The sequence below is a fragment of the Megascapheus bottae genome, chromosome 19, assembly GCF_031878675.1.
Source record: "Megascapheus bottae isolate mThoBot1 chromosome 19, mThoBot2.hap1, whole genome shotgun sequence".
NCBI lineage: Eukaryota > Metazoa > Chordata > Mammalia > Rodentia > Geomyidae > Megascapheus > Megascapheus bottae.
In genome coordinates this window covers 33954414-33982002 of record NC_143527.1, presented here as the reverse complement: position 1 = coordinate 33982002, position 27589 = coordinate 33954414, and the positions used below count along the sequence as shown (strand labels likewise).

The 27589-nt window shown below is 36.9% G+C and overlaps 1 protein-coding gene across 7 annotated transcripts in view; it reads right to left on the bottom strand.

The window, feature by feature from the left end:
* Ss18 (SS18 subunit of BAF chromatin remodeling complex) overlaps positions 1-27589 on the bottom strand; it is a 47744-nt gene extending 20155 nt beyond the window's left edge. The window contains exons 1-5 of one of the 7 annotated variants that reach the window (XM_090353306.1): positions 27492-27589; positions 23651-23727; positions 16368-16452; positions 8547-8700; positions 4307-4528 (exon numbers count right to left, since the gene is read on the bottom strand). In XM_090353306.1, the coding sequence (XP_090209432.1) occupies positions 4307-4528; positions 8547-8700; positions 16368-16452; positions 23651-23727 (538 nt within the window). In that variant the 5' untranslated portion in view covers positions 27492-27589. Of the gene's footprint in view, positions 1-4306; positions 4529-8546; positions 8701-16367; positions 16453-23650; positions 23728-26207; positions 26325-26718; positions 26875-27491 lie in introns of those variants that run through there. The other 6 variants (XM_090353310.1, XM_090353311.1, XM_090353308.1 and 3 more) reach the window with 6 other exon arrangements.

Sequence of the window (27589 nt, the reverse complement as noted above, 5' to 3'; positions counted from 1 at the left end):
TAATTATTCAGAATATATTTTTGCTAGTATCTTGAAAGGGAACAAAATAAATATTCATCATCACCACACTCATCTCATTTTGAGATTTATACTTTACTACTCTATAGTAATAATGTCCTATTATCTCCAACACATGTAAACCATTCTTAAATTACTGTATTTCATATTTCTAGAATCCGTTGCTTCAATGTGATCGTTAATAAAATTAGTTTAATTTTAAATTAGTAGTCAAAAAAGGATTTTAAGAGTTTTTTTTTTAAAAAGTCAGGAAAATTAAAGTACATATATACCAAACCCTAGGCTAGAACCTCAGTTACACAAAGATGTGGCAAGGACTGTTCACCAGTTTAGTGGGTTATGATTAGACAGACAGAAAGAGCTTATGCAATGTTCCTTAACCTGTGAAGAAGTATGGATGATGTCATTTAAAGTGATATAGAAACAAATAGTCATATCTCCAGATACAAAACAGTATACTAAAAATTATGAATTATTTCAATAATCTAAGAACTATGATTAAGTAATAGTTTTTAAACGAGAGCTAACATTTAATGATCACTTATTACAAGCCAAGCAATGAACTACAGCTTTACAAGCATTATCATACCCAAATCTTATCCACCAGAAAGTGCCATCAAGTTAACTTTACCAACCAGAAATTTAAATGCTGAAAAATGCTCTTATTCAAAGCTGTCCAGTTACAAAATGGGGAGAACTCTAGAGCCCACATTTCTTTGCCAATATGTGCCCTTCTTTCCGTGTCAAATCATATTTCTTCAGCATCATTATCCCTCATGGAAACAGTGCTGCATAATGTATCTCAAATAATATACCAAAAAAAAAAAAAACCAAACTTTTTTTCTTCAGTCTTCATAATCAGAATGAAGACAAGGAAGCTGGATGAGTAGGTAACTATTTTAATCCCTTTTTCATCATTCACTACTAGTTGTTCTTTAACCACTCAATCTCAAATTAACCAACTGATATCTCCCATTTGAAGGTAACACAAATGGCGTATTTTCAGTAGAAAAAAAAAAATCCCTAGATTCAGAAAACTCAGTTTAAATACTGCTTATGTAAATAGTTTAAAATAAAAAGTACTCTTTACATAACTAAATTTTTTATTTGTCCACATAAATACTAGCTCAGAATTTGATGTTTAAATGTAATACCAAAGACCCAATTTAAAAAAAAAAAGATTATTATCGCAGCTCAGAAAATAGCTCATGAAGATACAAACTTTTTATAACATATTTTTGGGAATTTCTCATGAGTCTTAGAAGGAATTAAAAGCGTAACTATCAATAAGTTTTGTTATCATTTGTCTTAGTAATAGAGAACAGCTTTAAAGGTAACTAAGTCATATTAACCATTTCTTAAAAGTTGTAGTTCTCAATTTCAGTGACTGTTCTCCCAGGGACATTTAGCAAAAATCTGGAGATTTTTGGTTGGGAGTACTATTGCCACCTAGTGGGCAGAGGATAAAAATGCACTAAACATTCTATAATGTTCTGGACAGTCACCACCACAACTGATCATCTACCTCAAAAACATCCGAGATACTAAGTTAAGAAACTCCCTAGATTTTTTTTTGTCAGTTTTGGGGTTTGAACGCAGAGCCTGAGCACTTCTACCACTTGAGCCACAGCACCACATCCAGTTTTTTCTATGTATGCGGTACCAAGGAATTGAACCCGGGTCTTCATGCATGTTAGGTAAGCACTTTACCACTAGGCCAAACTCCTGGCAACATCCTGGGTTTCTTAAAGGAATAATTTTAATCCACGGGCACCTTAAAAAACTACTGCAGGAACAAGATTATGTATCTTACTTCCTAGTCAGAAATAGAAAAATACAATGTGGCTTAATAAATCTAGAAAAATTAAAGTTTATATATAGTAGCACGGCTCAATAAATAACTCCTCTGAATTCTTCATATTATTACATAGTACTATATATACAACAGTATATATAGAGAGAATACTATATAAAGGACTATAGTACATAATGATGTCTCAAAAATAAGATCACTGGAAAACATCTGTTAATAGAGTGAACTCTTAAAGCTCCACATTAATGTGGCACAAGCGACAATCTGTTGTGAACAACCCTGTCTTACACAAGGAGACAGCCATGGAAACAGATAAATTAGAACATCTAGCTCTGTCTAATAAATCTACTAGTTGACAAGTTGCCCAAAAGGAAATTATCTTGCCCAGAAAAAAAATCTAAGGCAAGGAACTATAAACAAGCATGACTTGGAACACTTGTTAAAATGCATTTTATAAAACATTTACCCATAATATCACCAAGCAATTACACACCTGGGTGTGTAGTCAGAAAAGTTAAAAATTAAGTCCAGATCTTAAAACATGAATATGCATATGGTTTTTCATAATACCCTTATGTGTAATATCCAAAAACGTGGGGGTCAGAGACAGAAAGTTTGTAGTTTGAAGCCAACCAAGAAATAAAAATGGTAAGACTCTATCTCAAAGAATTAAACAAGAATGATTGTTTTCACATATAATCCTAGTTACAAAATAAGTGGAGAGAGGTAGATTGCAATTTGAGGCTAGCTTGGCTAAAAGTGCAAGATTCTATCTGAAAAAGAACAAAAGCAAAAAGAGAGCATGACTCAAGCAGCAGGAATGAGGCCCTGAATTCAAAATCCCAATACTGGAAAAAAGTAAGCAACCAAACATGGCTAAGCAAACAAGAAAAGCCTTAACAGAATACTAGTTAACAATAAAATGGAGTAACTACTGATACATGCAACAACTTGAGTAAAATGAAGATTATTAATTATGAAAAAAATCAATCTCAAGGATACATACTATACTATTCCATTCACAGTATTCTCTAAGTTTAGAAAAAACTTTCCTCGGAGCACTTTAAACAGTAATTTTTTCTTCCATATACACAGTGCTACTCTTTTCTTCAGATTTCATAATTTTGTATTTAACCAGCAACATCTAATTCTGTATAACCTTCCCTTAACTACCACTTTTTGAGAAGTGCGCAATCTGTCAACACTATAGTTGCTGAAAGTCATTAACACTTTTCTTGCTTTCTAAGACATATAAACACTACTCTGCTCTAGTGCTGATTAGATTTTACTATTGTTTTAAACTTTTAAGTAATCCAGTCAAAAAAAATACTCCATCAGTGGCATTGAAGAATATTGGGAGAAATATATGAAACAAGCACCAGTTTTGTGAAGTTATACTGACAAGTTTATCATCTCCATGTTTTCAGTATATCTCACTAAAATTTAAAAAGACATCTGTATAAATAATTAAAATTCAAAAATAGCATTCCCTCTACTTTAGATTCTTAACTTTGCCACATTTTTGTAAGCGAATGAGCTTTAAGTCGGCAATATGCCCAATAGTTTAACATGCAATTAGCGAAACAGTGCACCACTTACTGGTTCTTAAGTTGTTCTTCACAGGATACTTAAGAGATCATGGTACGATTTTACTCTCCGATATTGGTAATAAGCTGAAATGGACTCACAGAACTCTAAGTAGCTAAGCATCTCCAATAGACATTTTAATACAACAAAGTACCTCACAACTACCTTTCAGTTCTGGAACATAGCATCAAAAAGCATTCAGAAGTCAAAAGAAAGTCAGAAATGACTATCCCTTAGTAAGGAAAATGTACCTAGAGTGGATGACAATGTACTTGCCAAAACGAAAATGTGTATTTTTTTTATTTTCTACTTCAAAACAATGTTTGCAATTCACTAATTATCTCCAAAAGCAATTCAACAACAAATAAATTATCTAAAAGACAAACAAATAAGCTTAAAAAGCCAAATTAAGACTAGGCATGAAGGAATACACCTCCAATCCCAACACTTGGGAAGGTAAGACAAGAAAATTACAAGTTCCAAGTGAGCCTGGGATAAATAGCAAGGTATAAGGTATATGCCTCAAAACAAAAAGAAAAAGAAAAGAAAGAAAGCCAAATTAAGCCATTTAATTTCTAAGCATAAACAGATTTAAACTAGTTTCCAATTCCATGTTGTTGTTTTACAGACATGATTGTATGAGTATTGCTCACTATAATCATTTTGCTTACTATAATCATTTTGCTTCCAAAGGCAACCAGTGCTGAACACAATGTCTGTTATGTCTATATGTCTGTTATCCTAGCACTTGGGATCCTAGCCAAGGGTAGGAAGATCAAGAGCTTTAGGACAACCTGAACCAAATAAAGTCAAGACCTCAGGCCCTCTTCCATTCCCCAGAAAGGTGAATCTAACACTCTAGTCAAGAAAGACAGGAATGCTATTTACCTTGGTTGGGTTGCATATTCATATTTGGTCTGGGGCCATAGTTGCCCATTGGCTGCCCTTGACTCATTGTCATCTGATTCTGTACCGGCATGCTCTGTGATGATGGCACAGAATGGTTGTAACCTCCCATGGATCCATGGCTACTTGAAGGCATATTCATGGAACTGTTTGTCATATTCAGTTGATTGGGTCCAGGTCCCTGCATAGGCATGTGGTTAGGCCCTTTGAAGAAAAATGGTAAGAATCACAATTTAAGAGAGAGATTTACATACACTGAGGTCCCTAAAGAAGCATTTTCCCCCACTACTGTAATAATTACAAAAAGATGGAATAAATAACTCAAATCGTAGAGTGACAACCTAGCAAGTATGAAGCCCTAAATTCAATCCCAAGCAGTACAAATAAAAAGCAGTACAATAAACAATTCAATTACTTAGTATCAAATAGTAAATGGTTTACATGAGTGAAAGAAAATTCTGGAAAGTGGATATTTTTAGTATTCTCATTTTAGAGATTAAAATACCAATGTTTTTGAGGAGCCAATGATATTCTCAAAATGTACAATGAAGGAACTAGCTTTGTATGCAGCAAAACACAAATCCAAAATAATTAGAAGTATGTAATGTAGGTACATTAAATTGACTAACAGAACCAATTGACCAATATACATACATTCATTCATATACATAACAAATAACAGTGGGCAACAGAAAACTAATTTGGTAATAACCAGGATTGTGATAACCAGGTTGCCATCTGGAAAAAAAAAAAATATGGGTCACTACCTCATTCCTTTCATTACAATGAATTGTGTGTGTTGTGTGTGTGTGTGTGTGTGTGTGTGAGTGTGTGTGTGTGCACTTAAAAAGGATTGAAGAGGGCTGGGAGTTTGGCCTAGTGGTAGAGTGCTTGCCTAGGATGCATGAAGATCCAGGTTTGATTCCTCGGTACTACATAAAAAAGCGAGAAGTGGTGCTGTTGCTCAAGTGGAAAACCCAAAGAAAGTACTCATACCCTCAGCTCAAGCCCAGGACTGGCAAAAAAAAAAAAAAAAAAATTATTTGAAGAGCAGAGCCTACTAAGGATCCTACAGTGCCTAGAGCAATTTAAAACATGATTCATTTATCATTGTTGCCTTCTAACATGAAAGAAAAAAAATTGAAAATTATTCTTAAAACTTCCTAATTGTTCAAGTCTCACCACCACCACCAACAAAAAAATTGCTAATCAACAGATAAACTAGAAAAATGTGAGTTACCACAACCAACCTAATGACTAAGCATATAAAGGAAAGAACTTCTACCACAAAGGAATGGGTGAAGGACATGAATGACAAGTCTGCATACGCTCATATACAAGTAACAAAACAAAACAGCATATCTCACCTTCCAGATTCTAAAGAACTAAATTTTTTGCTTCATAATAATAAGATCTGAACTTTGGCCCTCTATCACATCAGACCAGCTCCCAGCTCTGTTTGTTTGCGGGGGGGGGGGGGGGGGGGGGGGGGGTTAGCCATTTTTCACAGTGGGTACTAAGTTTTTGCCTAGGGCCGGTCTGGGACTCCTGGTCTCCCAGTGATCCTCCTTCGAGATCTAATGGCTTGGAGTGCAGATGTGCACTACTGCACAGCTAGCTTGTTGATTGAAAGGTGATCTCATTCTTTACCAGGCTGGCTTTGAAGTATAATCATCTCCATCTCAGCTGCTTAAGTAGGTAGGAAGGGCCATGCTTCACCCTCAAAAATTAAGCTTTAAGTCAACTGTACTATGAAGAAAGACACACTTTCATATACTCTTTAAAGAATGCAAACACAAGTCATTACTACTTTTCCAGAGTAATTTATGATAATTAGCAAATATTTTTCAATGTACAGTCCCAACAATTTCCAATCTAGGAGTGTATTTTTATAAATATAAGTCTTACAGTACGTGTATGGATGGATGTAAAAAGGTCTGTATGTCACTGTACATTTTACAGTAATATCCATAGAACCACAACTTGTGCTATGAAAATACTAGAAGAGAATTTTATTTCACCAGAAGGGAACTATTCAAGTAAATTAGAGTACATCCATAAAAATCAACCAAAAAGAATGTGGCAGTTCTTTATATACTGAATGGAATGATGGGTTCCAACTAAATATTTATGAGGAAAGAAAAGATATATACAACTATTTAATGTGTGTTATTATTTGTGTTTAAAGAAAGGATACTTTTTTTCTCAGCATTGTTTTGGAGGCTAACCTATGCCTCTAGAGAACTAAATGTTTAAAAAGGTTAAGTGCTACACACCTTTTGATACCTTTAATTTGGGTTCATAGCTATGTATTATCTAGCTGTATTTTTTTTAAATCAGTATTAATCAGGAAGTGTGATTGCAGTTATTTTGCCAATATAAAATAGCATAAATAGCTTTGCAACTTAAAATGGTAGAACAAAATAATAAAACTAAAAAAGGAAATTAAGAGCCCAGTTGCAAATTTACATGCAGAAAAAAAGTTGGCTAAATGTTCATAAGGAAAAACTAAATACATTAAGTTACTGGCCGTTCAATTTCTCTTATATCCATTGTTAGTCTACTATTATTTCAGAAACTCTATAGATTATTCTCGAAAGTCTATTTCACAATGGTTGATAATCTCTGACTTAAGAAAAGCCTAACTCTCCCAAAATGCTATACACACACACACACACACACACACACACACACACACACACACACAAAGACAGGCAGACAATAACTATGTTTCATCAATGCTTCCTTGGCCTTAGGTTTCCACATTACAGTAAGTATTCACTCTAATCAAAGGAAGTACCCTTTGTAAAAAGTTACAGAACTCCTAATTCTGCTCTTATTATATCCCAACCTCCACTAGCGCTGTTCTTCCAGTTATACAAGCAACATATCCCAGCAAATTAAATGTGAATGACCAAACTGTCAACTACAAAGTACTTTTATCTATATTCTAACTCCATACTATGTGGGATCATCAATGTTAGGATTCTCAGTAGACCATAGAGAACCAGTGAAATGCCATTCACCTCCTCTGCAGGATCAGTCACACAGTAATGCTCTAAACTGGACTACCATGCCTCTTCCTACATGCTGTTCTTCCAGCAACATTGGACACCAGTGCTACCAACAACTGTTCTTCAACAGTTGAAGAGCACACTATCTGAAGGAAACTAATTATTAATTTTAATAATAAAATTACTGTTATTCTAACTGATTCCATTATTGCTAAGTGTAGAGTACATTTGAATTTTTGCTTTTGAAAATAAGCCTTGAGCTGGGAGCTGCTGGCTCATACTTGTATAGTAAATCCTAGCTACTGAGGAGGCTGAGATCTGAGGATCACAATTTGAAGGAAAGTACACAAAATTTCTATCTCCAATTAACTAACAAAGAAAAGCTGGAAGTGGTGCTGAGGATCAAGTGGTAGAGTCTTGAGCACAAAAGCTCAGGGACAGTGCCCAGCCTCTGAGTTCAAGTCCCAGGTCTGGCATAACAAGAAATAAATACATCAATAACCTTTGTCTTTAAAAACATTCTCAAAAAGGTAGAGAATTTTCTGCCAAAACTTATAGCTATGAATTGCTGCTTTAATTACAAAAACTAGAAAAGTTAATGAAATAAGGAACCAATTTCCTAAAAGTTAAAACAAATAAATGGCTCAATATACTTAAAAAAACTTGCATAACATTTAGCTTCAGTCAATTTACATACTTATGTTTTGCTATAAACATATGTACTCATGGAAAATCTAGATTCAGCTTCAATAATACCAATGACGAAATACTAAATAAAACAGCATGCCATGTCTCATTCCCCATGTGTTTCTTCTGGCATTATTGTTCTGAGATCAATAAATTTTTAAATAAATAAAAACTCAGGGAAATACAGCTTTTTATAAACAGATTTTAATTCTTAAGTCCCAGCACAATAGGTTTTTTTTCCCCCAAAAGCCAACTGTACTACATAGCTTCAGACAGACTAAATTTAGCCAGTTCTGTTCATCAGAGGAATGCTGTGTGTCAGCTACATCAAAGCCCAAGGGCAGCCTGATAAACACTGAATACAGGTCACGTAGCTCAGTAGCTAACAAACTCTAAGAGAGCTTGTACTCGGGGGCATTCAAAGCAGTTTTGTCATCAACAATCTAGTATCCCTTGAGCCCCCATGTCGTTTCAGTTGCTAAGCAACTCTGGTGTTAATGTCTTAGAGGAGAAAAACTTACCAGGCATCTGGCCGTTCATCTGGTTCTGCATGTGTGGTGCAGGAGGACCCCCACCTACCATTCCATCTGAAGGCATGTTGTGAGAGCGTGGAGGTGGGGGAGGGCCACTCTGATTCATTCCTCCAGGACCCATAGGCATATTCTGTGTGGGTGGCTGGAAGAAGACAGTTTAGTAAAACAAGAGAAACAGGCAGACTAATAGATTAAAGATGCATATGGAGTAACGGTTGCCTATTACTAAATTGGAAAGACACAAAACAACAAATGCATTTCAATTTCTTCTAATGAATTTTAATGATGGAATTATTAACATCATATTTAATACCCCCCCATTCCTTTACAAGATGGTTAGGGTAATTCGGCATCTCAGCACCTCTGAACAGCTGACCATGATTAAACTGTACTTTAATTTCAACACTGAAAATGAAATCTTAATGTTCTTATAGAATTCCCATTTATTTATTAAAGATTTATAATGTGCTATGGTTCTTAAGGCACAATTCTTTATTGATTATAAAAGGACCAAAAGTTCCAAGATTACATCTTTTATAGTTTGGATGTGAGTGAAAGTGATGGCAAAGAGGAATGCTTTAAAACACAAAGACCACAGTTCATGAGCATTTTTGTGCAGACTACCACTCTAGATTGGAAACATTACTGATGGCCTCCAAGGTACAGAGACAGCTGCCTCAAAAGGATGCCTCTGGCAAATTTCCTAATGAAATTTTGAAGAAAACCACTGACTAACCTTGAGAGTTCACAAAAGAAAAGGGGAGGGAAGATACACAAGATGGTCTGCAACACCTGGCTCCCTTCTTTAGGATATTTTGGTAGAGAAAGCAAATGGTTCTTTTCTTTCCAACTCCTTATTCTTTTTTTAAGTCTGCAGGAAGATGGGATGATATTATTCTTTACAAATCTATTTCTTTTGTCTTTCCCTGCTTTTCCAGTCCAGTCATTTCCTCCCATATTCTTTGATGGTCAGTTAGTTATTATGAATCTTTGCAGGCTTTATGGACACAATTCTCTCTGCTTGGGTTAATATACATTGTTCTTTAAAACAATGTAACATGGGGACAGGAGTTTGGTTTAGTGGTAGAGTGCTTGCTTAGCATGCACGAAGACCCAGGTTCAATTCCTCTGTACCACATACACAGAAAAAAGCTGGAAGTGGTACTGTGGCTCAAGCAGTAGAGCGCTAGCCTTGAGGAAAGCCCAAGCACAGTGCTCAGGCCCTGAGTTCAAGGCCCAGGACTAGAAAAACAAACAAACAAATACAAATTTCATTGAATATGGAAACAAGTCAATGAATCACTAACAGTAACAAATACCCATGTGCTATTCCAGAATTTTTCACTGCTAAATCTAGATAATACCTCTTTAACTGAATATTTCTGTCTTCAGTTCTCTTAAATTCTTTATCTTTGAACACTTTAATTTGATTCCATTTTCACCAAAAATATAAAAAAATCAACTGTCATAAATCTTACTTTTAAATCTTCTCTTTCCCCTTTCCTTTACATGTCATCATTAACATTTTGTAATTCAATACATGACTACTACCAACAAAGAATAATGTGCATCAAACTAATATTTTCCTAACAAGACAAAAGAATACTTATAAAATACAAAATGCTAAAGGCATCGAAGAATAATTTAAGCAAGGGGAACAAGAAGGGCAATACTCTGAGAGAAAGGAAGAATGTAAGACAAGCATCACAATTACCTTGGCATTTTCCTTGATTTTGTTGTGTGAGAGTAAGAGAAACCAAGCAGAAAGGGGCAGTTGAGGGTTCTTGACTAAGAGCAGAAAACTAAGAAGTTCCAGAGCACAAGAAACAAAGATGAGAAAATCCATAAAAACAGCATTAGAGCTGACTGCTAGTGACAAATATTTGTAATCCTAGCTACTCCAAGAGATTGAGATCCAAGGATTGCAGTTCAAAGGCAACATGGGCAGAAAAGTCCATGTGACTCCTTATTCCAATTATCCAGCAAAAGGTCAGAATTGGGTACAGTGACTCAAGTAGTAGAGCATCAGCCTACAGTGAATAAGCTGAGTGAGAGCAAGAGGCCCCAAGTTCAGCACCAGTGCCAGCACAAAAAAAAAAGAAGAGAAAAATAGCCAAGTGCCAGTGGCTCACACCTGTAATACTACTATTCTGGAAGCTGAGCTCTGAAAATCACAGTTCAAAGCCAGCCTGGGCAGAAAAATGCAATAAACTACTTAGAAAAAGGCAGTAGTAACAATGTGGCTCAAGTGGTAGAGTGCTAGCCTTGAGTACAAAGAGGCTCAGGAACAGTGCACAGGCCCTGAGTTCAAGCTCCAGAACTGGAAAAAAATTTGTAAAAACGAAAAAAACCACAAAAAACAAATACCAGCATTAGGAGAACTTAGACCAAGTCAGATCAAAATTTTATTTGAAAAACAAAATGAAAGCTTGCCTAGCAAAAGGCCCAAAGTTCCATCCTCAGAAACACAGAAATATATGATAAATAAGCAGTTAAGCATAGAAATGTAAACTATAAGACAAAAGTAACTCATTATTTTCAAAAATCAAAGGATGAACAACCAACCAAGAAAAACTTAAGAAACAACCAATTCAGAGATTGTCAGGCATTAGAATAACTGCTGTGTTCATGAGAACATGGCCTGTTATTTTCCTTCTTATATCTTTGTCAGGGTTTGATAGCCTCATAAAGAATCAGAAGTCTTTCTGTGAAAGATTTATATAAAGTATTATTATTTATATCAGGTATTGTTTATTCCCTGATGAGTTAGAAGAAAAGACAGAACAGTTATCTACATTAAGGGAATTTTTTTCAGGGATTTTTAAGGAGGAAAAGCAAAGCAAAAAAAAAAAAAAACCCACAAAAAAGAAAAGACAGAATTTTAGTAAAGTCTTAGAATTTCACAAAGGAATCATATAAATTCTAGCAATAGAAAATACAGTTACTGAAATTAAGAAGTCAAGAGATTTGAGCTGTGGCTCAAGGGGTAGGACATTAGCCTTGAGCTGAAGAGCTCAGGGACAACACCTGGCCAGAGGTCAGGTCCCATGATGGACAAAAAAAAAAAGAAAAGATTTTATTATTTCCATGCAGACTCCAAATATATACTATATGACTTAATCCGAATATATCAAAGGAAAAGGAAGAATAGATTAAAAACTGACAGAAACACACACATATATATGGTTTTTATCTATGCTATTTACCTGTCTGTCTTTCTGTCTGGACAGATAGCTAGAATGTCTCAGCTTGAATACAAAACCAAAAGACCAAGCAGTGCTTTATCTCAGGTTGCATTTCTCTCTATTGGCACTATTCAAATAATAATCATATTTAAATTAAATTACATATTGTCCCTAGCAGGAAGTTTCCCTCTTCATTTAAAGGATAGTAACTTATTTCCTGGGCTCTATGTTTCTTTTTGCTGTTTAATTTTTATATAGCATGCAATAATTGTATAGAAGGATTTGAATGTGGTACTTCTATATATTCCAATAAAATACTTTAAACCAAAAAAAAAGAAAAAGAGAGGAAGTGGAGGTATGGCTCAAGCAGAAGAATGCCAGCTCTAAACAAAGAAGCAAAGAAGCAAATGTGTGAAGCCCTTTTTTAAGCCCCAGTATCAGCACTAAATAAATAGGGCTTGGAGGGCTGAAAGTATTAAGAACTGACAACTTCTAACAAGAATAATCAACAAGAAAAGGAATATTTTGATTTTAGAGAAATTAAGGAGAAGCAAACAAAATATATCTAACAGATATTAAAGACAATATTTAAGAACTTTAGCAATGTATTTGATAATAGGTGAAATGGACATTTGAAACATATACCTTATAGAGACTACCACAAAAAATATAAAATCCAAAAAAAAAAAAATCTCTGAAGGCCGGGAGTTTGGCCTAGTGGTAGAGTGCTTGCCTAGCATGCACGAAGACCCGGGTTTGATTCCTCAGTACCACATACATAGAAAAAAAAGCCGGAAATGGTGCTGAGGCTCAAGGGGTGGAGCTCTAGCCTTGAGAAAGTCCAAGGATAGGGCTCAGGCTCTGAGCTCAAGCCCAGGACTGGCAAAAAAAAAAAAAAAAAAAAAAAAAAAATCTCTGAAAAAAAACCCCCAGTAATGTAGATAACTACTATGTTTTCTTCTAAATCACTAAGGAACAAACAATACCTAATATAAATAATACTTTATATAAATCTTTCACAGAAAATAAGGGCCAATTTCTGATTCTTTATGAGGCTATCAAACCCTGACAAAGATATAAATATAAACATAACTATATTAGACATAAAAACCTATGACTCTATAGACATGTTTTATTTCATAAATGTTTCTATGACATACAAACCCTTAGCCTAATTTTGATTAAGTTCTAAATATTAAGTCCCAGTGATTATAAATAGGATTCCCTTTTTGAACACTTGTTTGTTAAACTTGTCATTTAAAATATGATGTAAAAATCAACGTTAATAAATTCTTTAATAAAAAAAAAGAAGGAAAATAACAGGCCATGTTCTCATGAATACAGACAGAAAAATTCTGAACAAAGTGTTAGCAAATAAAATCCAGACTTGTAAAACAGAGAGCATGTTTTAGCATTTACGTGTACAGGCTCATTTAACTTTTGGAAATTAATGCAATATACCAAATTATGAAAGCATCAATAAAGAAAAGGAACTTGATAATATTCAGTACTACATATAATAACTCTCAGATTAAAAGGACTATTCTTGACCAAAAAAACCAAGTGTTTCTAGAGTAGCCACTAGCTGGTCTTCCTGCTTTAATATATATTCCTTTGTATTATAATCTCCAGAGTGGTCAGAATGAGCTGGTAGAAATACATCCTCTAGCAGCTTCCAATATCACGGTAAAAGCCAAAGTTATTACAAGATGTCTACCACCTCTTTAATTTCTTTGTGTCAGCCTTAGTAATCTTCATACTGTTCCTTAAATAAACCAAGCAAGACCTTTCCCCACAAGACCTTATCACTGCTGTTAAAACATTCATGTGTGTGCACATATGTGTGTCTGTCTGTGTGTGTTTACAGTTCTGGGACTTGAGCTCAGGCTAAATGCTGTCCCTTAGCTTTGCCATACAAAACTGAAAACACTATTACTCAAATTGTTGTTCAAATGTCAGCTTTCTTTGTAAGGTCAATCCTGACCACTTTATTTTGCATTACAATATCCATACCCAAACCCCAATATTCCCCATATTTTCCTTTTCTTAGTTATCTTTTAGTACACTCCATGATCTGATGTTTAAAGGTATTTACTAGTATAGCCTAACATTTCAAAGACACTAACTACTATAGTAGAACAGGAAATGGTATTTAGTAGAGAAACTGAAGAGCTCTTAAATTCACATGATTTACTATAAAAATAAAAATAATTCTGTCAATGTTACTTATCACTGCCAATGTTTCTTATGTATATAAACATATCATTACAAAACATAATTTCTGGCTTCACACATACAATGATGGTTAGTACAACTGCCATGAATAGAGTTACCCACAAGGAGGCACTAAAATAATAGAAATAAATAAAAGATGCAGAAACATTCGAAATAGGGAATATTATAAACACCTTCCTAAAGCTGATAACTTTCATTACATAATCCAAAGTCAGGCAAGATAGGAACCCAAAATCTCATCAGTATCATACTTACTTTATTCCTAAACTAGTCTAAAGTGAATTCTACACATGTCTGAACATTTTGCAAGGTTCCCGATAATCACTCATTCTTACCAAAAAAAAAAAAAATTCAGGATGACACACGGTCACCACAAAAGCCTGGATCTACAGACAAGATTAGAACCAATAAATTACCTCAATTAAGAAACCTTTATGTTAACTGGCATCATATTATCTTGTCCCTCCCCAAAGCACAGTCAAGTCTTAAATATAAAACCTAATTAGTGGAAATTTCAAAATCATTATTTCTTACCTATTTTTACAGTTTGGTAATCCCCTAAATTTCCAAAATGCTAGGTGCCAAAATAATCTATCTACTAACTATATAGTCTCTCCAGTTTCTGGTGCCAAGATCCACATTAAATTCAACCTTTTTTCTATTTTATGAAACAGCAATTTCCCTACATAATAAATCTATACACTATACATATCATAGAGCATACATTTCAGCTCTAAAATCTAATTTTACTCAATCCTCAGGAAGTATTAGTAAGCAATCACAGCTCTTAGTTTTTGAGATAATGTCTCTCTTTTTTCTTTTTGCAGCCCTGGTTGGCTGCAAACTTGTGGTCCTCCTACGTGGCATCCTAAATGTGAAAATTACAGATGTGTTCAACCATGACTAGACTATTCAATCTTAATAACAAGAAATAAGTGCCTTTATCTTTCTAGAAGTGAGACATTCTATAGCATATGCTTAAGACAAGCAGCTGAGTGCCAGTGTGTCACATTGAGGACCAAAGTTAGAAGCCAGTCCAGATAGAAAAGTCCATGAGACTGCCATAACCAAAAAAAAAAAAAAAAAACCCCAGAAGTAGAGGTGTGGCTCAAGTGGTGAAGTGCTACCCTTTTGCAAAAAAGCTAAGGGACTGTACCCAGATTTTTTGAGTTCAAGCCCCAGTACCAGCACAATAACAACAACGTAAGTACCAATGGCTTATTCCTATAAGCCTAGCTTCTCAAGAGTCCAAGGCCTAGAAGAATATAGTTCAAAACCAGTTTGGTCAGAACTCCATCTTCAATTAACTAGCAAAAGGCCTGGCTGGAATTGGGGCTCAAGTGATATAGTGCTAACTAGTAAGCAAGAAAGTACAAGACCATGAATTCAAGTACTGTCAAAGGAACAAAAATAAAATAAAAATAAGGAAAAGGAAGAAAAGGAAAAGAACAACAATAATAAAAACAGTAAAGAGGTACGAACACAAAAGCAATACCATAGGTCCTTACAAATGTATGGTAAGTACTTGCTCAAGAACTGAAATAAACCTTGAGCCCATAACCCATAGGGTAAAAAATATTGTTCATTAAAAAAGAGATACCTGGGCCAGGAGTTTGGTCTAGTGGTAGAGTGCTTGCCTTAGCATGCACCAAGATGAGGGTTCGATTCCTTTGAAGAGTGCATTGCCCCCTTCCTCTTACTTCTCTGCTCCCTGGCCCCTGTGAAAACTGTACTTCTCCACTGTGCACTTCCAATGGAAAATACATACAGCAATTCCAGTAAAAAAAAAACTCTTAATAACAAAGCTGTAAGGATATAGTAAGCCCAATTCAAGAGTTAAACAACAACAAAAAAAAAACTACACATGTGACTCATTTTCTACAACAAACAAATGAAAATTTAAAAAGGATAAACTGTCATAAAGAATCCCTAATACATACACCAAAAAATACCATACAGGAATCTTGTTTGGAACCTGAAATAGGCAAACATTAAAATCTTTTGTTTTTAGAAATAAGTAATGAAAGTTGAAATTACAAGATGTTAAGAAATTATGGCTAATTTTGTTGGGTGGATAGTGGTCCTATCTGCTACAGGGAGTGCAATCATATTATGACTGTTGATTGCTGTGCAAGATACATTAACAAATTGTTAATAGATTGTTTATTTTATTAAGAATAAAATAAACAGGCAGATATGTCAATGGACAGGTGAATGGATTAACTAATTGAGGCAAATTAACCAAAATTAATTTTATACCAATAGAATAAAGATTTTAGTCAACACAGAATACTTTCTGGTCTTCAATTAAGTCAGGATTCACTAAACAAAAAATATGCCATACAGTTCAATAAAACTGTCAACTTCACACTATTTCAAAGGTACTTACTGCTGGTAAAAGAGATTGCATATTTTGATTAGAATCAGCTATTGTAGCAAGGTATACCAAGTTTGTATGCAACATCTGCTGATACCTATTAAAACAAAATAAATATTAACATTAAGAAAAATTTCTTCCTTCATGTTTAAATACAAATGGCATTCTAATCATTTTTACAATTTAAAGATTTGTTACCTGACTATCAATATCACTTCAATTGTTCCTATTTCCTGTCAAATAATTTATAGAAAACAGAGCTCTTACCATGTGCTACACAGTAACATTATTTTAAGTACATGTAATATTCAAACCAGCTCTATGATTATAGCTTTTCTTTTCTCCACTTTGATGAGTTAGAGGTTGCTAACTTCTGTAAGTCTGCAATGCTAGTAAATGGAGTGACATAGCTGTTTCACATAGTATTCTTTTACACATGAAGGATTCAATATCATATGCTTAAACTTTTTCCTTCTACCATTTTCATTTTGCCAATAGCTTCAGATCCAAATATAATCAACATCCTCTTTTGAAGTATCAGAAGGATGGTGGGAAATAACTGATTTGTTTCTTAAGGTAACAAATATAATATAAATCTACTTTGGTAGATTCTTCATTTGTTTAGAGGAAAGTGATCAGGTAACTTCAAAAATACAAAAATATGCAACAACACTGAGATGAAACGATAAGAAACTAACATAACTAAGAATTAACTTCAAAAATTTAAGTTAAATTCTCAATAGTGACATTAGGTAGTAAATAAAAGTGCGCTTAAGCTAAACTCTCTTCATTATTGTAAAGGTTAATTCAACATGAAACCACACTAAAAATGATAGTAATCTAGCTACTGTCTGGTCACAGTGCATATAGAGAAAGCCCATAAATACAAAGTAAATCTATGTCTAATTGTTAGGCTGCCATAAAATTTCATTAAATGCAAGCCCTAACTACAAATTACAAAATAAGTCAAAAGAATGTTATTCAGATGAATGAAGTATTTGATGCTGATCCAAAATAAAGTCATATTTCAAATTAACACATAAAAGAATCATAGCAAACTATTTGGTACCTATTTTTTCCTGAAACAATTTACTTCAGTAACTTTTTTATTCATGGAAAAACTAATCTTCACTAACTATAAACTTTCCTACTAGGTCTCTACTTTTACTGTTGTTCCTCACTTAATACCTAATCAGACATGACAAATTCTTAGAATGCTCCCTCGACAAGGACTATTATAGAAATACATTATACTAAGTTATTTTAATGGTTATGCTTTTAAATGCTTCAACTAGCACTAACAGTAACAGTTAAAATTATTTTGTGGAAGTCTTGATCGTAAGAAACAGGATTTCACAGTTTTCCATTATTTGAAAACCAACTAGTTCTTTTAACTAAAATATGCCTAATTCATCTTAAAGTACTCCTTCAAGTTTTCCTTTACTTCCTTAGATATTAGAATGGTTTAATTATACTCAATGTGATTCTTTAACAAAAAATTATGATTAGTCCTTAATAAGCCAATTTTAGTATGCTATTATATGCAATTTGTCCATTTGACAGTGTCATCTCTCTAATAAGTCAAAGTCCCATGAACTTTTAAGTACCTATAAATATAGAATCAATATAGAAAAAAAATTTTAACATATGGAGAAAATTTTAAGACATTTGTTCAAACTCTCCCAACCACAAAGTATTTTCTTTTTCTTTTATTGTCAGGATAGGGTATATACAAGGGTTACAGTTACATTTGTTAGGTATTATTAGGTGCATTACTTCTCACACATTGATACCCTTTCTCATGTTTTTGCCCCTGTTTCTCTTTTGCCACCCTCTCCCAATTATCTTGTTCCCCCCCTTCCCTTTCCTATTTCAAATAAACAAATATACAATATACTGGGTAACAAAGTCAGATACAGTAACAACATGAGATTAACTATAAGGGCAAAAAAAAAAAAGAGAGAGAGAAGAGAAATAACAGTGCATTAAGAACAACAATCACAAGATAAACCTCTTGTTTTCATATACTAGAGTTCATTTCATTTAGCCTCCTCCTATATGACGTTATACATAAGTTTTGAGCTATTGTGATCCTCTGTTAGGAGAGTCTTAGATGTGTACTAATTATTACAAATGAGGGAAAACACTGAGCCTATATTCCATTGGGTCTGCCTTACTTCACTTAATATGATTTTATCAAAGTCTTTATTTCCATTTCCTTACAAAGGGGAAAATGTCATTCTTTCTGATGGCAGCAAAGAATTGCATTGTGTATAAAGGGGCATCTGAGTTGGTTCCATATTTAAGCTATGGTAAATAGTGCTGCAATGAACATCCTTGTGCTAGTCGCTTTAGTATGTCCTTGTTTCTGAACATTTGTGTAAATGCCAAGGAGTGGAACTGTTAGGTCATAGGGGAGCTCTATGCTTAGTAATTGCCATACTGCTTTCCACAGTGGTTGAATGAGTTTATACTCCCACCAACACTGTAGTAGTGATCCCTCCTGGCCACATCCCCTCCAGCATCTGTTGTTATTAGATTTCTTGATCATGGCCATTCTAACTGGAGGTGGAATCTCAAAGTTGTTTTAATTTGCATTTCTTTTATGGCCAGAAATGTCAAGCATTTCTTCGTGTGTCTATAGGCCATTCTTATTTCCTCTTCAGAGAAGTCTCTTTAAGTCTTTAAGCCACCTTTTAATGGGATGGTTGTTTCTTTGAGGATTTTCATAAAGTATTTTTACATTTTAACTCTGAAATTATTTTAAACATACAGAGAAGTTTCAAGAATATTACAAAAGTTCTTCTTTCAGATTTCCTAATTGTTAGTATTTTTTCACATTTGTACTGTAATTCTGTTTCACATATGCATATTTCCAAAACCATCTGATAGTTGCAGACATAATTCCCCAATACTTCTAATACTTCATTATGCTAATTTTCCCCAAACAAGGTTATTATTTATGAATATAACCATCATAGTGAGGAAACATTTACATATTACCATATTATCCATAAAACCTATTTAAATTTGTCTTAATACCTGCAAGTCATTTTCCTGCAAGTATAATAAAAGAAGAAAAAAAAATTTAATTAGGTTTTTCTTACTTTGACAGGTTTTTTCTTTAACTTACTGACTCACGGGTTTTGTCAATTTATTAGTTCTCACTTTTTTCTCCCCCTCCCTTGAAACAAGCTTCTATAGCTCAGATTGGCCCGGAAGTTGTAATCCTCTTGGCCCTGCCTTCAAAGTGCTGCGATTATAGGCAGGTGCCACCATATCAACTTTGAATAGGTATTTGCTTTGGTAAAAGTTTTTAATCACTCCTCAAATAAAATTTCTCACATATTTATTCTAATAAGGCTCAACGATGGATATGAGCTCATATATGAGGTCATGTATGCTCAGATCTTTTTTGTAAGTTTGTATATAGGTCACCTAAAATGCAATTTTAAAAAATTCTAGCAGAATCTTGACTAGAGGTAATATTAAATGAACACTTTCCTGAGAAACATTTTAATTTCTTAACTATGGTGCCATGTCACATGTTATAACCATGCACAACATTTCCATTAATAATGGATTCAATATATTAATGCATACACAATGGTATATACTGCATAGTTATAAAGACATCATAGTTTGTGTCATTATGCAATAACAAAATGTGTATTTCAGTATGTGTCCTTCAGTCAAGAGGCTGAGGTCTGAAGATTATGGTTTGAAGCCAGCCTGGGCAGAAAAGTCTCCATGAGACTCTTACCTCCAATAAACCACTCAAAAACCAGATGTAGCACTGTGACTCAAATGGAAGAGTGCTAGTCTTGAGCATAGAGGCTCAGGGACAGTGCCCAGGCCCTGAGTTCAAGGCCGACAATGAACAACAATAACAACAACAACAACAACAAAAAAGTAAAAAATTTAAAAACACTACTTCAGACAAGGCCACTATAACTGAAGTATATATTTAATGAAAATTAAGTTTATTAACTCCCACATCATTATCATTTCTCTATTGTTTTTACTTTTTTTTCTTTCCCTATGAACATTTATTAAGAGAATTTTTTTCTCTTTATTCACAAACCAATTGTGATCATGTAAAAATAAAAATATGTAAAGAAGGAAAAAATATGTAAAGAATGCTAAGAATGAAACTAAATCCACCAAAGCTGGACATAGCAAGGAATATGCCTATTCTTTCAGTCATTCACATGTGGAAAGGCTCTGACTACAAAGAGTAACACCATTATCAGTATACTTCTACTAATTCAAGTTGAGAACATTAGTTCTAGTTCTGGCTATCCATAACATGTACTACTGAGTCCAAAGATAAATGAACCTTGACTTATCTGTGTTCCTCAAAAGCCATAACTAACAATTATTCTAATCACTTTCTCCCAATTTTAATCAATTCATGCTCGACTTAAGATTATGATCAAATCACTGATGATTTGCCTAGTTAAACTACAGAAAAATACCTGCTAGAAAATTTTTAAAGAATTTCTCAAATATACACAGATAAGATTCATTTAAACAACAACAAAAACAAAAAAACAAAACAAAACAGTATTTTGCGGCCGGGAGGTTAGCCTAGTGATAGATTGCTTGCCTAGCATGCACGGAGACCTGGGTTCAATTCCTCAGTACCACATACATAGAAAAAGCCAGAAGTGGTGCTGTGGCTCAAGTGGTAGAGCTCTAGCCTTGAGAAAGCCCAAGGACAGTGCTCAGGCCCTGAGTTCCAGCCTCAGAAAAAGAAAAACAGTATTTCTAAATATAAATCACGAAATACTCAAGTGACTAGAAAATAAAATAATCTAATGTCCAGATCTTAGTTTTAAACATCTGTTAAAAAAGGGAGCGCTCAGAAAAATGGTGACACTGAATTTGAATTTGCCTAGAAAAAAGTAAAGGATAAAACATTTTATGATACAATAGGAATGTTTTAGAACTGAAATCCTGGCTCAAGGGGCAGAGCTGTGATTTAAAAAGTTGAGTGAGCATGAAGCTGAGTTCAAACCCAGGTACCTACAAAACAAGGCTCTACTTGAGTCAGTTCAACTTTTAGCAGGTTAACTGGAGAAAAGTCTCATAGACTTACCTGATGGGGCTGGTTTCAAACCACAATCATCAGATCTCACTCCCTTCAATAGCTAGGCTTACAGGCAAGAGCCACTGATACTCTGCTCCAGGAAGACATTTGCTGGTTATACTTTTCTTCCTATACTGGTATCAAACTTCAGTCCTCTGGATCTAACCTTCCTGAGTGGCTGAGACTACAACATAAGCCATATATTCACCAGTTTAAAATACTGGGCTTGGGGTGGGTTTTTTGTTGTGTTTTTGTTTTGTTTTGTTTGTTTTTACAAATACCCCGCTTTTTAAAAATCTGATGTACTTTTTTTTTTTTTTTTTTGGCCAATCCTAGGGCTTGAACTCATGGCTTAGGCACTGTCCTTGGGCTTTCTCAAAGCTGCAGCTCTACCATGTGAGCGACAGCACCACTTCTGGCTTTTTCTGTGTATGTGGTACCAAGGACTCAAATCCAAGGCTTCGTGCATTATAAGCAAACACACTCTACCACTAGGCCACATGCCCGGCCTTGTACAAAAATTCTTACAAGGTAGTATCTATCATTAATGGGGAAGAGTAAAGCCCAGAACTCTGAAAACCTAGTTAGAAGAAAGTAAACCATTATATCTTTTTTTTTTTTTTTTTTTTGCCAGTCATGAGGCTTGAACTCAGGGCCTGAGCACTGTCCTTGGGCTTTCTTCAAGACTACAGCTCTATCACTTGAGCCACAGTACCACTCCCAGCTTTTTTCTACGTATGTGGTACCAAGGAATCAAACCCGGTTCTTCATGCATGCTAGGCAAGCACTCTACCAGCAGGCTAAACTCCCGGCCCCCATTATATCTTTTTGCAGGTAATTTGAAATTCTTATGGTCAACAAAGGAGAAAAAGTAAAGGACCCATGAAATTTTGCTAAAGAGTAAATCAAGTGATAGCAACAGTGTAACACAAAAGGAAAACCTAGCCTACTAGTGCTTACTGGAAATATCTGCCTGAAAACATATCAAAGATCTCTAGGAAAGACAGATGTATTTTCTGCCCAGTTTGGCCTCAAACTTTTGTCCTCCACATCAAATAAAATATATGGAATAAAATATTCTAAAGTTATGTTGTCCAACACAGCAGTCAGTAGACATAGTGAGGTACAGAAAGTTCTCAATGTGAAGAGTATGCTAAGTAATATGGACAATGGATGTTAAACAGCCAGCGTGAAGACAAGGAATATGAAATCTTGTTGATCCTTTTCTATTCACTGCATAATGAAGAAACAGTATTTTACAAAACTGAGTTAAATAAAATGTATTAATTCCATTAATTTCATTTTGCTTCTTCACTACATCTTCTAGAAAATTAAAGTTACATATGTAACTGACATTTGATCAACAGGAGAGTGGTTGCTCTAGAGATGCTCAATAAAATATTCAATTTAGTGAACATTAGCTTCTGTTGGGATTCACTGTTTACTTCAGATACATCTTTTGTAAATACAAACATGTGGTCCTTAGAAATGATAATCAATCTCTATTATGTATAAGCTTTGCTTTGTCATCCATGTATAGAGAAATATAAATACATATGTAAAGATCTACCTTTCTTACAGATGAAGCACACATTTGACATATGTATGCATGTATGTATGTGTATGTATGTACATATTTCTCTGAAGCTCTGGGAACTAAACCTACAGCTTTGCGCCTTCTGCAAAGCTAAGTCATTATTTTACAAGGCAGGGTAAGAAGCAGAAGTAAAACAAACACCAGACTCCTTCACAAAAAAATTCTTTTGTAAAAACAAAAAACAAAAAAAAAATCAACAAAATACAAAACCTTGTATACAGATGTTCACAGATACTAATGAACCAAGAACTGACTCAAATGTCCATTACTGATGTAGATAATGTAAAACAGAAGATTAACAATAAAAAGGAACAAAGAACTGACACATGATTCATCACAGTGAACCCTGAAATAGTATATGAAATTTAGAAAATCGGTATTTATGAGGAGATAAGACATTAGGAGAACGAGTCAGGAATTACCTCTCATAGGGATGATGTTCCTAAAATTGAGGAGACATTAGTACAACTCTATGAATATATTTTTAAACATGGAATTGTACATATTAAAATAACTGCCAGTCAATGAAAGCTCTTACTTTATAAAACAAAAAGCAGAAAACTAACCAATGAAGAAAAATGAAAAAAAGTTTCTTATCAGTCTTACTGAGAACACTCTGAGGCCTTTCCTTTATTCTGATAGTCCATTATACACTGAATAAGATGGTTATTTTCATCCAACATCTGAAATAAAATTAGAAAAAAATAGGTAAATATCATATAGCAATGAAACTAGAAAATGTGAAAGACATTAATACATACAGTTTAAAGTTGATCACCTTATAAAATATTGTTAGGCCAAAACAATCATTACATAGTACAAAATCACCTTTAAGCATGGACACATACACACAAACATGCAAAAAAAAAATCTTAAAACCCCTTTTGTTAATATTGCTACTGTATAAAATATTTTTTATTTCATTTCAATAACAAATTCTAAAGGAAGATCTGTAGAATTAGCTTTTTCTCACACTGTTCATTACTTACTAAACTATAAATTTCTGTAAAAAAAAAAGGTAATACACAATTGATATATATACTTTCAATAGTTACTTCTTTTTTCCTTCAGATTTCTAGAGACTATCTATACAGAAACTGATCCAGGTGGGTCTTTTCAAATACATCTTAAAGCTCACCCAAAAAGCCTTGTTTTACACTTCTGGAATTATGTCATGCTAAATAAGGAACTTTTAAATGTCACTATTTTGATTAACCACCCTCTGAAGCTCAGAGGGAAAATACTAAAACCTTTATCTCTTTGCTATCTGTAGTAGTATTTTAGCCAATTAAGAGTAAAAGTTCAGTCCAATTCAGTTGTCATGTAGTCTCATGCTTTGTAGTAAAGAAACAGTCCTCAGACAGAATGAAGTAAATACATGAAAACTTCAAACCAGGAGCTTTGAGGAGGCAGACAGCTGGCTAGTTTCCAAGTTTTAAAAGTTCTTTGACTTTCCAAATAGAGTGCAACAATGAAATACAATAATTTATATATACAACTATTTGAAAGCTATCTGAAGTTTAAAAACAATATATGAATTTATCATCGTCTTACAGTTCTAAGTAATCCTGATTATGTTTTTGTTTTTTTGTTGTTTTGCCAGTGCTGGGCACTGTCCTTAAGACTTTCTCAAGGCTAGAACTCTACCACTTGAGCCTCAGCAACACTCCTGGCTTTTTTCTACGTATGTGGTACCAAGGAATCGAACCCGGGTCTTCTTGCATGCTAGGCAAGCACTCTACCACTAGGCCAAATTCTCGGCCTAATAATCCTGATTTTGTGGGTTAAATAATTCAACTAAGTTAAGTGGCACTGAAGAAAGAATACTGATTATAGCAATCAAAAGGAGAGTTAAGTTTTTGTGCCAGCTTTGATATCCTTAACACTTTAGGAGCTTTAAGATCAAAGGACAAGAGATTCCTCCTAAAACCATCCTGGTCTTCCAAGATTCAATCAAATACCACAATCACACTAGGTCAATAATTCAATGTAATTCCTCTAATTAACCTTAAGATCCATTTAGCATTAGCCGTGACTTCTTCCTGCACATTTATAATAATCTTCACTTGTTGGGACAATTTGCCTTTCTAATTAAGCAGTTATTTAAGTACAGAAACCGAATGCTAAAATGTTGCTCTAAAAAGGCATTAATCCAATACTCTTATTCACAATGTCTCTAGTAATTTCCTCAATCTAACAAACACGACACTTGGACCACATGTCTCACATCCATCATTTTGCAGAAGAGAAAAACACGAAGTACTAAAACTGGGACCTGTTTCCCCGCTTATCTGAGAATGGAAAATAATTGAGCATTGTTCTCTGAACGAATCGCCCGTGATAAGGTAAGATTTATGTAAGAAAAGCTCCTTCACGAACAGCTCTAGAGTTTCTAATAGAAAATACTGTGTGGGCGGACGTGTGTAGCTATGTCTGTGGCACGTGATGCACACGCAGACTCAGCACGGAATGAAAACACTACAGTTCCAGGCACTGCTCTGCTGCCTTGTAAAAAAAAAAAAAAAAATTAAAGCAACAGTTGGGCAAATGTCAATTGCCCAACTACGTTCTGTGAAGAACTGACAAGTAAACAGAAACCCATTGACACCATCTGTGGATGCAACCATGATGCCCACAGAGTAGTATAATAAAAGTTTGACCCTGCTACGTTTCATCTTGGCTCGAGGGTGGAGAACAAAAGGAAACTAGTTAGGGTAGGGGGCTACGCTTAGCTAGAAAACAACTTTTGAAAGTCTGGCTCACTGAGTGTTCGGAGGAACAAAAGGATCGCGAAGGACCTTTGCGTCCGCCCGTGACACTGGCGCCAGCAGCCCACGCGTGACCGCTGTGCTGGGCGTTAAGGACGCAGCCCCCTTGGGTTTTTAACCACGGACTTCTATAACTGGTCACGGCTGGGTTCCTCCACCAGACGCAAAGTTCCCGGAGGCGGGGACCACGGCTGGCCCCAGCATCTCTGCGCCGGCAACAGGCGCTCCAGACCCGCGTCCGCACGCCGCGGATGCACGGGGGTGATCCAGAGGGAGGGAGAGGGTAACCGCTCGAGTTCACGGGGCGCCGAGGCTCTACCGGGGCTGCGGCTCCGAGTCTAAGAAGTGAGAGAGGAAGGGAAAGGGACGACTGTCCCCCCACCCCACACACTCACTCCTCCACCTTCAGCCGAGAGGGGACACGAGTTCGGACTTCCTCTCCGGAAGATGGGGTCCCCGCGAAGCCGCCGCGGAGCGCGGGGCGGGGCGACGCCGAAGTGACCGAGCGCCGGGCCCGGGGGGGCTCCGGATCCGGCCCCGGCGCACCGCCCTTCCCCGCGCAGCAGCCGCCGCCGCCGCCCGGCGCACGCGCCCGCCGCCCGAACGCCGCCCCATCCCCAGAGAAATTGGGCGGCGGTTGCTTGGGGGCTTTTTGTGCGTGTGTGTTTGCCCCGTCGGAAAGAGCCCGAGCGCGCGAGGGCACGGCGGAGAAACCGGTTCGCCCTCTTTGCGCCACCCACTCGGGGCTCAGCCCGGCGCGGCTCGGTTCCCACACTCGGCGGCTGCCCAGCAGGCCCGCCTCCGTCCCGGGCCGGCCCACTCCGGCCCGCCCGGCCCGCGGGTATGCCTTCCCCCCCACCCCAGGAGCGGGACGCGCCTGGCTGCCCGGGTCCCGACAGGTTTCACCTTCTGAATCGCCGCGGGCGTGATCTCCCCCTTGCCTCGCTGCCTCGGGGCTGCGAACGCCACGGACATGTTGCCGCCGTCACCGCGATCGGCAAGTCCCGAGCGCTCCCGGGGAACGGCAAACTGGGGGAAAGACGCCGGCCTCTCGGGCCGAACCACTGTGGAATGCGGGGAGGGGGGATGCTGCGGGGCCGCGCTCGCCGCCCGCCGGCCCCGCCGCCGCGGGGAGCCTCGGCCGCCGCACGCCCGGGCCCTCCGTGTGCCCTCGGAACTGCAGTCCCGCCGGGCCTTCTCCGCTCCAGCCCGTCCCCGCGCCCTTCGTCCCCGGCGTCGCGGCACCCCCGCCGCCAGGAGCCGGTGGTAGGGTCGCGCCCCAGGCCTCCCTCCGCTCCAGCGATTCAGGAAATGGTCCCGCCGCGGCGGGAGAGGCGGCGGCAGGGGCAGCCCCCGCCACAGGAAATGCGAGCGGCCCGGAGCCGGCCCGCCCCCTCCGCGCGGCTCCGCTCCGCCGCTTACCGGCGTCCCCTCCCCCGGTCCCCGCCCGCGGCTCCGGACCTTCACGTTTGGGGCTTTTGGGGTTTTTTTTTTTTTTCTTCTACCCAACTTGGTTCTCGCCCCGGCTGGGGAGAAGCCGGCGCTCCGGTCCGGCCCCCGCCGCGCGGCGAGGGGCGGGAGGAGGAGGAGGAGGGTCGGGAGCGGAGTCGGAGGTGGAAGGAGCTCGGCGAGCGCGGATTCGCTGGTTTAAACGGCCGGGCTACGCCCCGGAGGCGCACCTCGCCGCGCACGGTCTCCCCGGCTCGCCGCGCACGGTCTCCCCGGCTCCCCGAGTCGCGCCGCACACCGATGGAAAGTAATCCGGACCCCAAATCGG